An 11,938-nucleotide genomic window follows, 5' to 3' on the forward strand; every position below is an offset into this window, starting at 1 on the left:
GCTCATCTTGAATTTTCCTTGCCTTTTGGAGGGACAGTGATACTTAGAAACATAGATTTGGGTGCTAATTTGTTTACTGTTACTAGAGTGTTGTTGGGTACAATAGGAAACATACTTAACTCCTCCTAAAGCAAATACTTGGAAAAAAAAAATAATAAAGCACATAATTGAATGTATCGTGTATGTATATGTAAATAACATGTTTTAAGGAGAAAAACCATGAGTCCTGTCAAAGCACTTTCCCAAAGTTGTTTAGATCCAGTTTAGATCCTGAACTGTGACACAGTGGCCGTACAGGATCATAACTCAAAGAACAAAATGAATATCCGCGAGTCCACACAGATACACACGAACAGCTGAATAAACTGAATGGAGAAGAAAGGACAGCTTGTCACACAGAATTCTAACAGTAAATGTCAAAGAAATTAGGGGAATCTAATCCTGATACCTTGGCTCCTTTCTTTGCTGTTCTCTTCAGGGTGATTGTGTGATTTCATCTGTAATACAGTTATATTCATCTGTTATAGTCTGTATTCTGTCCCCCACACATCCTAGTTGACTTTAAAATTTACATACAATAAATTCAATCTTTGTGGTATATACAGTTGTTTGGAAAACAGTTCAGTCACCCCCCCCCGATTCCCCTGTGCTGGCTCTTTGCAGGTAGATTCCCCCCTTCCACCACCTTACCCTTGCAACTGTCCTTTCAGTTTTCCCTTTTCCAGAGTGTCATATAAATAGAATCACACAATATGTAACCTTTCACTTAACAAAATGCTAAGTTTCATCTACCTTGTTATGTGAATCAGAATTTTATTCCTTTTTAACTGCTGAGTAGTATTTCACTGTATGGATGTATGCAATTTATTTATCCATTGTAGGACATTTGGATTTTTCCTAGTTTAGAGTGATTATGAACTTTACAAACATTTGTGTGTAGATTTTTTATGGACATAAGTTGTCTGTCTCTAGGATAGTGTTTGCCTTGGAGTGGGATATGTAATAAAGAATTTGGCCTTTGTCCCTAGTTCCTGGGATACAGCCTGTTAAGACCTTGGAATTTTCCTGAGTGATTGGAGTGTTGTTACTTATGTTGGATTCTGGTAGCTTATGTTCATGAGACAACTCAAGGTAGGGACTGGCCATGCCAGAAAGACTAACAACCATGTGACGAGAGGACTGGGCCTCTGAGTCACGTGATATGAGCCTGAACAGTTCAGCCTGTTGCCAGTGAGTTAGTCGTGCTCACATAAGGAAACCACAGTAAGAAGTGTGGGCACTGAAGCTCTGCTCAACTTCCCTTGTTGGCAGTACTCGTCATACATGGATGTTTTGGGAGGGCCACAGCTCCTGATCACAAGAAAGCTTCATGTTAGGACCCTCCTCCACCTCACCCTGTGTGTCTCCTTCTGCTATAATAAAACTGGAATTGTATTTTCCTGGGTTTTATGAGTTATTCTAGTGAATTGTTAGAGCTAGGGGAAGGATAGTGGGGGCCCTAAACTTTGCAGTGAGAGCAGTCTTGTGGAGGACTTTGCCCTTAACCTGTGAAGTTTGGCCTAACCCCAGATAACTGGTGTCAGAACTTGTTGCACTGAGTCATGTAGTAGGTTTCTGCATAACTTTATAAGAAAAGTGCCAAACTTCCAGAAGGCACTGCCATAGCATTCCCACCAGCAACATATGAGGGTTTCCAGTTATGCATATGTTAGGCTGATATAGTTCCACAGCTCTTATTTGTTCTGTTCTGGATTTAATTTGCTTTCGTTTTTCCTTTATTATTTTTCTTCTCTTGTATTTCAGTTAGTTTTGTTTTTTGTTTTTTGGTTTTTTTTTTGAGTGTTTTGTTTCCTCTATGGCCACTCACTACATTTTCATTCTTTTTTATTTAATATTTATTTTAAAAATTTATTTGGCTGCATTGGGTCTCAGTTGCAGTCTTCTCTAGCTGTGGTGCAGGGGCTCTAGTAGTGGCGGGTGGCGGGAAGGAGAGCAGCTCTTGCAGCACGGGCTTAGTTGGGTTTAGTTGCCCCATAGCACGTGGAGTCTTCGTTCTTCCGCCAGGGATCTAACCCACCAGGGATGCCCTGCATTGGAAGGTGGATTCTTAACCATTGGACCACCAGGGAAATCCCATCAGTTAGGGTAACTTTTATTGACTTACCTTTAAATTTACTTATTCTCTTCTCAGCAGTAGTAGATCTATTGATTAGGCAGTCAAAGACATCCATCATCTTTGCTACAGTATTTTTAATTTCTGGCATTTGTTTATTATAGTTTCTCTTTGCTGAAATCACCCATATGATCTTGCATGTTTGCCCATTATTTCCACAACATATTAACCAAGTGTATGTGCATGCTCAGTCATCTCCAGCTCTTTGTGACCCCATGGCCTGTAGCCCACCAGGCTCCTCTGTCCATGGGATTTTTGTCCATGGGATTTTCCAGGCAACAATACTGGAGTGGGTTGCCATTTCCTCCTCCAGGGGATCTTCTGCATTGGCAGGCAGATTCTTTCCAATGCGCCACCTGGGAAGCCATAGTTATTATAATTTCTGTCAGTTCCAAAATTCTTGTCAAATCAGTCTGAAGTTATTAAGGAGAGTTCCCTGTGTGTATCCTCATTAGTCATCAGTTTTCTATATTTCAGTGGGTATGTATATCAATCTCAATCCCCCAGTGGATCTTGTAAGTTTGATTTCTACATCTGTGACTATTTTTGTATTAAATTCATTTGTACCATTGTTTTAGATTCCACATATAAATGATATATTTGTCTTCCTCTTTTACTCAGTATGACAATCTCTAGATCCACTCATGTTGCTGCAGATGGCATTATTTGTTCTTTTATGGCTGAGTAATATTCCATTGTATATATGTACCACATCTTCTTCATCCACTCCTTTGTCAGTGGACATTTAGGTTGTTTTCATGTCCTGGCTATTGTAAATAGTGCTACAGTGACCATTGGGATGCACTGTATGTTTTCAAATTATGTTTTTCTCCAGATATATGCCCAGGAGTGAGATAGCCAGATCATAATGGTAGTTCTATATTTAGTTTTTTAAGGAACTTCCACACTGTTCTCCACAATGGTTGTACCAATTTACATTCCCACCAACAGTGACTCAAATGACAACGGCTCAAGCTCAATAGGCTCAAATGACAAAGGTCCCCAAGGGGGCCCGGGTAGGGGAGGCCACCTGGAGAGAACCTGAGAGAGGCAGGTTCCCTGCCAGCACCCACCACCCTGGTTACCTCACTCCTGAGAATACATTTTTTTCTTGCTTTCAGATACCTTTGTGTATTTTGTTGAAAGCAACACATTTTGTGTAGAACAGTAGTTTGTTGAATGGTTTTTATGCCTAAAAATGGGCAGGCCTGCTTAGATGTGTACCACAAGAGTTTGAGTTAATCTGGTCAGGAGTTGTGTTTGGTTTGAGGTTCATCACTGCTATGATTAAGCTTAGTGGCTTTGAGTTCTAGAGCAGTACATTGCTCTGGTAATCCACTCCCCGTCAGAAATGCAGTCTCTCTTCTGACCCTGAATTTTGTACGATGCCTCCGAGTTACGCCTCTGCAGACTTCTGTTGCTCTGCTGTCCTCCCAGAACTGTTCTGTTACTTGAAGCTCAACTGCATGTGGGTCGGGACCGGCCCTCTTGGACTAAGCTGCAGCGTCAGTTACTGCATGTAGACGCAGGCACTCCTCCACGGCCGTTCACAGGCCTGGTGACGCTCCTCCGCCCCAGGAGTAGGGTTTTGCTCCCCTTCCCTTCCATCAGCGTCAGTGACTCGTTACAGGTGCCCTGGGGGCAGCGTCTGGGGCCCTTTCCTCCACAGAAGGCCGCTCGTGTGGGCGAGCCGAGGGGAGGGTGATGGGCTCCCGCGGCCCTCCACATCCCACTGCCGGACCTGCTCCGCCCCGGGCCTTTTCTCTGAGTCCTGGTAGGGTGGGCAGGAGGGCGGACTCCACTCGTGTCCGCAGCTCCCAGCACGGCCCGCCGCCCTGCCAGCCCGCCCTCTGCCTCTACCGGCCACTGCTCACTCTTGGCTGAGCTGCCCCCCCGCTGCTGGCTCCCAGAGCTGCCCGACTGTAAACCAGGGCCGACCGCGTCGCTCGCCAGGAGGCACCAGCCCCTTAAACGGGCCAGTTGCAACTTCAACGCGGATGAGGGTGAAAAAAGTCATAATTTGAAGTTAATCTGGCTTTTATGTAGAAGGGTGGAAGCAGTATTCCCTTTAGCTCTACATTTTAGAATTGGGAAGCTGGAAGTACCGTGGTTCTTATATATTTTAATTAAAAACATAAGTAATTAATTTCAGATTCACGATTCAGAAAGTAATGGGCCATTTTTAGTTTTCTATCCAAAAGTATTTTTAATTATAAAAGTGATGAGATTATAAAAAACCCAGGAAATAGAGAACTGAAAGAGCTGTGTGGGTTTCTGTGCTGCTGCTTCAGAAAGACTTTCCTTTTGCGCTTAGAATACTAATACTAGTAACATTTTCAAGTATAAATAATACTTAGCAAAATACTGCTTTTCATTCCCTGATGTAGCAACAAACTCTTACAAATAAGATTCTTTCGGACCTTCTTTTTTCTCAATTCTCGTTTCTTTGAGTTTATATAAAATCACAGTACTGAATGAATTTAAGTGATTAGGAGTTAAAGGTTGAAATTAATTTTTAGGACTTAACGGTGGTGAGAGGTGGGTACGAATGCAGTATATTGACTGCATTGTCCTATCTCCTATCACTCTCGTAAAGCATTCCTCTGCACAGACTTTCAGCCACAATTCACCTGATTATTTCCTTTCTTCCAGTCTGAAACTAAAAGGGGGAAAGACCAAGGAAGAGGGGAGAACTCTGGCTGGATGCCGAGTTTGAAGACTAAAGTAATTGGGAGATTTGAGGAGTCAGCACTTAGCCATTGACAGGTCCTATTCCTCATTCATCTATTTTAGGATGAACCCCCAACATTAAACTGATGGGGGAAATGTCTGTACGATGAGAAAGATCTCTTCTGGTTTTTCTGGGGAGGGACTAACAATTGTAGCAGCACTTAGCAAACTTTTTTCAATGTCCCCACTTTAAAGTTTAGAAAATCGCCACCTCAGGATTTTATTTTCAGTTCTGAGAAAATCAACTTAAATCCTAGAACTAAGTAGCCTTCCTTTGAACAAAAAGACAGATGACCAATGTTTTTAAATTGCTGGGTTTTATTAAGATATTGGCAAAATTTCAACATACTTCTTACCTGAATGAACAGTTTTAAATAAAATATGAAGGATCACTCATGATTACAACTGAACTCAAAAGTGAGCTGCAGAGAAGGTTTATAAATTGATAAAATTGGCTTGGTAAGAAATGATTCACTTGCTCAACTCCATAGAGAATTCTTTGCAGAGAAATATCATGAACAAGAGAACAAAGCCTGTCTCTCACCAAAGAGCACCTAGAATAAGAGTTAGCAATGATGTATCTATAGATTATTTAATACATCAAAGTTTATTATTTTCCTTTTCCAGAACAACTGCTGTGTCAGTCTGGAGTTCCCTATCTTATTTCATATTTTCTAATTAGTACAATAAATAGTCTTTACAATAGAAGATAAAATGCTACTAGAGGAAGTACCAATTTTTTTTCAACACAGTATCATTTGTCTCAAAAAATAGTCATTAATACTGGCAGTACTTTGCTTTTTGGGGGGATAAAAACATTTAAATTATTCACAGGTCAGAAGGGAAGAGTGGGTACTTGTCCTTTAACATCATGTGATTTTAAAAGGTGAAAAAAAAAAGTATGTTCTTTCTTTAGCTAACTGACAATCCAAAGAATAATTCTCCTAAATTGTAGGGTTAAAACTGTAGTATTCCTTTTTTATGGCCTTGCTTCCATGAGAATGATCACTGAGTGAACAAATTATGTTTAAACATTAAAATAATAATTTAGATCACTTTCTCACAAAGCCTCAGCAAGCCTTTGCTGGGGAAGGAAGTACCTGAACCACAGCAGTTTTATCTGTAAACACTTAACTTCTTTATGCATCATTTCATCTGCCCACCGGATGCTGCGCTTCTCACTGGCACAGTGTTCCAACAAAGGAGTGCTGTTGGCATGAAGATGCAGTGACACTATACCACCACGTTGACAGTGGACCACTATAAATGTGGTCAGAATCAGACTCGGGGTTGACACTGACATTGCTGACATTGTCCTTGGTAAAGGTGTTACTTTCGAGGATCCTCCTAGTTAAATTAAATGCAACAGTAACGGTATATTAATTCAAGGACAATGGATGGCACTTCTAGGTAAAGGAAAGATATATACATGTATTTCCACCCTTCTTTTCAGTATAGACCTAGACGGGATTAACAGCCCCAGTGTTGGGTGCTGTAATGCTACTTAACCTTAGATCGCTCTTAAAAGTCCACATCCAGAAAGTGAACAAAGGAAATTAGGGACCGATTGCCTTTGAAACTCACAGTGAATGTACAAGGAATTCATGTGACTTCAGTCAGTGACATGAAGTCTGTTTCCCTAACCAGTACTACACTCTCTTTTTAATATCTGTTTTACTATTTCCTATTCTAACAAAACTTCAGCAAGCAAACAAATTGATGCAGATCATGTTAAATCGTAAAAGGGATACTGCCACTCTTAAGGATTGGGTGTAGATCTTCTCCACCGTCACTAAATTACACAATGAATAGAAGTACAAAACACATAATTCACAGACTATATACCTCAGCATTAACAGTTAATATATATTATATACTTTTATATCTGTCTAATATTTTTACAATCACCAGATACACCATCATTAAATACAAGTTACAGAAATGTGTAGATACCATTAGTTAGAGGGGTACTTATTGCTTACATCAGCAAGCAGCAAATAAGGGCACAGGATTTGAACTGAAGGGAGCTACTTTCTATCACCAGTGGCATTAAGGTATAACACTGCGTTTCACAAAGCACTGCTTTTTATCTAGTTTATAGACAGACCCAAGAGCAGCATATGTCAGACCAATAACCACTACTTTAATATGTATTATAGAATTTTAAAGGACTTACCTTACAAGTGGTACCTAACTACTCTATAAATATGTTGTGAACAAATAAATAGTTGCTAATTTGTACATTATTGGCTTATAATGTGACCACACTAGAACTACTTTTATTTTCTAGAGGGCTACTGGTATGAGAAATGGAGTTAACACTGCTTATGTAGTTACACCTACAAAATTCAGACCCTTAAAGATGCCTGTTACTCCCAATTTCATCCAACCATTTTTCCCACTGAAGAAAACCTATCACTTGTACCTTCTTTCACCTTCTTTATTCTGATCAAAGTCATTAGCAATAGACAACTACAGAAGAATCTTTTTAAAAACTTTTTAACTTGGCTAAGTGCTTTGGACTATTATATATACCAATGTTCTGCTGCCTGTTTTCTTGTTTCCCTAGATAATTTGATTTGAAACTGACACTGCACCTGATGGGTTGTTAACATGACCTAGGCTTCAGGAAATGACAGATGTGAGGTCCATGGACGGGGAAAAGCCTCGGGATGGTGAGAAGACTCTGGTACTGTGGTTGGATTCATGTGTGCTCCCTCCTTTTCAGCCATGTCTCACAAGACTTGAGAAAAGAAATGACTTCAAAAAAGAAAAATACTGAAAATCTCTACTTACATCCAAATTTTAAAAAATAAAATCTGTAGATTAACAATCTGTTGCTGAAGTGAATCTTTTACTTATTTGCTATAGCTACCCTGGCACCCCAAAATATGCTACAGTCCCCTCTGTTTTTAAAGTCCAGGAATCTCAGTCCTCCGTCCTGAGTCTGGGGAACATGCAGTTGTCGTATTGCGCTCTGTGAACCTCTCGGCAGGAGCAGCCCGTGCCTCCCGACAGCACGCGGAAGCCGGAGGCGCCACGCCTGACTGGGAGAGGGCAGAACGTCCTGTGGAGACATTTCGTGATTCTCAGAGCAGGCTGCTGCCCTGAGTTAACCTGATTATTAGTTTATTTGCTGCCTCTAGTTGCAGATATGGTTCCTACTTGAAACTGCAGAAATGGCAAAAAGCAGACAATTTCAAAATATCAAATGTAAATAAATATTGAAATGAGCAACACGTGTCCTGGCCCTCTGGTCTGAAGATGCAGGACTCAAATTTTCAACTAAACAGACCTCAGCTGCAGTCATCTGCATTCTACTTTGCACTTGGCCTCTGGGCTCACTTTAGGCAGTTAATTTCAGCCTCTTCCATACCAATTATTTCATTCCCTCAGGGGAAACAATTTTAGAGAAGTTAAAACTAGTATTTTTCATTCTCCAGAACCACTTTTTATTTTATTGTAGTATATGCCTTTACTGTCTGTGAACTTTAAAAAAAAGAAAAAAGCCAGAAAAAATAGAAATACTATTTGATTTTCTTTTAAAATGGCAACTTGATTCTAGTATATTTGTACCTGAAATCATCTCCATTAAACAAGTTTTTATTCCTGAGATGAAGGTACAGTGAAAAACATTAGCATCATAGGTTAAAGCCAATTGACAGCGGTCTTCTAAAAAACAATTCCGTCAAAAGCACCATAACGGGTTATGAAACTCCCAAATAGCTATAGCCCTAGGAAATGCTTAATTCAAAAAATTTTCATTGTTGGTCTTTTATGTTACAGGAAAAAAATTAGTGAATCTTTTTGACTATATACCACCTCACAAGTCTGAGAATACGACATTTTTACACTAGTTTTCTACTTTCATTTTCTCCAGTTAAAACCCATATGGCTTTTAGTCTTTTACCTACCAAAAAAAAAAGGGAGAGGTTTTCCCTCATAGTCCCCAGTCTTTTGAGGAACATTCCTCAACTAGATCTAATTCTGCATTAAGTTTTCCAGATATATATTAGGCACATCAGACTGAATTTCACCTGCATCAAGATTTCAGCATTATATATCCTGACTGAAATAACTTAACTCGCAAGCCTCCACTAGTGACGTGACGGGGTCTTGGGGGTGTATGTAGGTATAGAGACACATCACAGGGACCAGGGGTGTAATTTTGCTAGTGAAACTGCCAATACTGTTCTTTATTAGATTGAAAACACTGTATTGAGTTTCCTAGAGATCTATTTACATTTAAGAGTTGAGCCATCCATGGCTCACTATAATGAAGCACACACATTTCAGAAATATCTACCTTGTTTCTACTCTGATAGTGGTATCTTTATTGAGGGAGAGCTAGCTAGCCTACTCTAGAGAGAAAGGATTATATTTTAAAGCTCCAGGGAAGATCTGGGTATGGAGTGTCGTTACTCTTTTTGAGCTTCCTCATCATGTTCTCACTGTATCCTTTCCAGCTATTTTGCCTCCATGGCAGAGAACTTCTTAACATCCTATTTCTCTTCCCATTCCGAATAAGTGAGGACAGGCTAATGCCTGTTTTCTGGGAAGACTCTTGAGCAGAGAGAAAAGAATAAAACTTGGGATTAAACCTGAATCCATGCCGCCTCTTTTTGTAATGGTAGTATAAATGAGACAACCTAGAAACTCTCTTTCCCAGGAACTTGAACTGTTCGTTTTCCAGCCTAGAACAAACAGGAGGCAAGCTCTCCATGCTGCATACCTGCTGCCCTGTTGAACCCACATTAAAAGAAGAGAGAAACTCTTCAGCACCACTCCATTCAGGCAATGATGATGGAACTGATTTTTTCTCCATTATTACCTCATTAATAAGATTGGCTCTCTTTGGTGCACCAGGACCAAACAGCTCAACTGGTGGCAAAAGCTGGGCACCGTGAGGCTTGCTTGTTTCTATCTGTGTGAGATCTAGGTAGCCTGGGTCTTCCAGCACGCTGCTTTGGGACCCTGGGCTCAGGCTGGTTCTATCCGTGAAAGAATCCACACGCCCCTCGTAGCCCAGATCGGCCGGGGCGGAGCACTGGTGCTGGGGCCAGGGGCGCTTGCACTCCCCATGACTCTCCTTGTCATCCCCACCAGCTTCTTGCCCTCCTTGGAAAGAGTTCTCTGTCCAATCTGAGTCCTCACTAACATTTACAGCTTTGTTCATGTCCCTCAGGAAAACCACAATAACAGTGATGTTATCACTTGACCCCGCATCACGAGCTGATGCCACTAACTTGTGGGCAACCATGCTGCTGTCTCCGTTATTCTCCTTCAAGTGGTCGGACACGACTTTCACTGCCTCGTCAGGGTTCACGGTGTCGTAGAAGCCATCGCAGGCCAGAATGAGGTAGTCTTCAGTACCATCCAGAACAGTAGAGGCAGAATCTGCATCCCCGCAGATATATGGCTTATGTTCAGCATCTCCTGCAGGAATGAGAAAACAGGTCATTCTGGTTTATCTTGCAGGTCAGAATGTTCATGGTCAGCTCTAATGTCCTGAGCAGAGAAGGGCCCTCTGTTGAGGGAACAGTGTTGGCAAAGACGCACAGGCAGCTGGTAGGGAGCACTCTGTGGCTGAGTGTTTGGTGCAGCAACAGACTGGAGAACTCGGGCCCAGCTAAGCTAGGTTTCTGTCGCCAGACTACCGCGGCAGTGCATCATCTGCAATGCGTTTTAGAACTTCCAGTCCAGAGCACTTCCAGATCCCTTGTTTATTCCTTTAGCACTTGGGGAGAGCCTTAGCAAACAGGTCCTTTGCCTGTCGAGTAACCAAATAACATCACTACAAGGGATACTCACTGGCTTCTTTATATGAAAAACATGGAGTACTGAGCAACAGTTCCTAGATTAGGGTATCATAATTTGTTGGTAGTTTGTTTGTTTGTTTACAAAGTGCTTTATCATTCTTAAAGTAGTAGCATATAGCTTAGTGGTCAAGGATGCAAGCAGCAGAGTCAGGATGCCTGGATCCAGGTCACAGCACTTTAAAGACTGTCTTCAGTTCCTATCCTCTTTATTGCACTAAAACTGAACTTTCTGACTGCTGCTGCTAAGTCACTTCAGTTGTGTCCAACTCTGTGCGACCCCACAGACGGCAGCCCACCAGGCTCCCCCGTCTCTGGGATTCTCCAGGCAAGACTACTGGAGTGGGTTGCCATTTCCTTCTCCAATGCATGAAAGAAAGTGAAAAGTGAAAGTGAAGTCGCTCAGTCGTATCTGACTCTTGGTGAGGGGAAGATAAAATGAAGATAAGTATGCTTACTTAAATGATGTGGTCATACTGTCATCCTTTGTGGTATCTCTTATGGGTTCTCTCTTACCCTAGTAAAGTTCTCTCCAATATTTCACATTTCTGTTTAATCTTCAGATAGGCCCAGAAAGCTCAACAGGAACATTATGGATACCTCTGTTAGAACCACCGTGGGCCACATGCCCTACCCAGCATACCACACGATAGGATACCGTAAACAACAGATGATATTTAATTACCTGGGTTAGTTTTATCTGCAAGGTAAGAAGCTAGTCTTTTTCATACAGTAGCAAGACCCATCTTCCTCAAGTATGGTTTTGACCTTGTCAACTTTAGTTTTATACTATGCAGTCTTCCAGTTCAGTTCAGTTCAGTTCAGTCGCTCAGTCGTGTCCGACTCTTTGCGACCCCATGAATCGCAGCATGCCAGGCCTCCCTGTCCATCACCAACTCCCGGAGTTTACTCAAATTCATGCCCATCGAGTCGGTGTTGCCATGCAGCCATCTCATCCTCTGTCATCCCCTTCTCCTCCTGCCCCCAATCCCTCCCAGGATCAGGGTCTTTTCCAGTGAGTCAACTCTTCGCATGAGGTGGCCAAAGTACTGGAGTTTCAGCTTCAGCATCAGTCCTTCCAATGAATATTCAGGACTGATTTCCTTCAGGATGGCCTGGTTGGATCTCCTTGCAGTCCAAGGGACTCTCAAGAGTCTTCTCCAACACCATAGTTCAAAAGCATCAATTTTTCAGCGCTCAGCTTTCTTCACAGTCCAAC

At 41.6% G+C, this 11,938-nt stretch overlaps 2 protein-coding genes across 4 annotated transcripts in view; one reads left to right on the forward strand and one right to left on the reverse strand.

Moving 5' to 3' along the window:
- TRIM37 (tripartite motif containing 37) overlaps nt 1-11,938 on the forward strand; it is a 168,592-nt gene that overhangs the window by 134,899 nt on the left and 21,755 nt on the right. The window contains exon 25 of one of the 3 annotated variants that reach the window (XM_043482871.1): nt 7,473-7,736. The exons of the other annotated variants lie outside the window; for them this stretch is intronic. Coding sequence (XP_043338806.1) covers nt 7,473-7,476 — 4 coding nt within the window. The 3' untranslated portion in view covers nt 7,477-7,736. Of the gene's footprint in view, nt 1-7,472; nt 7,737-11,938 lie in introns of those variants that run through there. 3 annotated transcript variants of the gene reach the window in all.
- The window catches only part of PPM1E (protein phosphatase, Mg2+/Mn2+ dependent 1E), a 239,168-nt gene continuing 232,431 nt past the window's right edge, over nt 5,202-11,938 (reverse strand). The window contains exon 7 of the mRNA XM_043482886.1: nt 5,202-10,339. Within this exon, the coding sequence (XP_043338821.1) occupies nt 9,279-10,339 (1,061 nt within the window). The 3' untranslated portion in view covers nt 5,202-9,278. The remainder of the gene's footprint in view (nt 10,340-11,938) is intronic.

This window comes from Cervus canadensis, chromosome 1, assembly GCF_019320065.1.
Source record: "Cervus canadensis isolate Bull #8, Minnesota chromosome 1, ASM1932006v1, whole genome shotgun sequence".
Classification (NCBI taxonomy): Eukaryota; Metazoa; Chordata; class Mammalia; order Artiodactyla; family Cervidae; genus Cervus; species Cervus canadensis.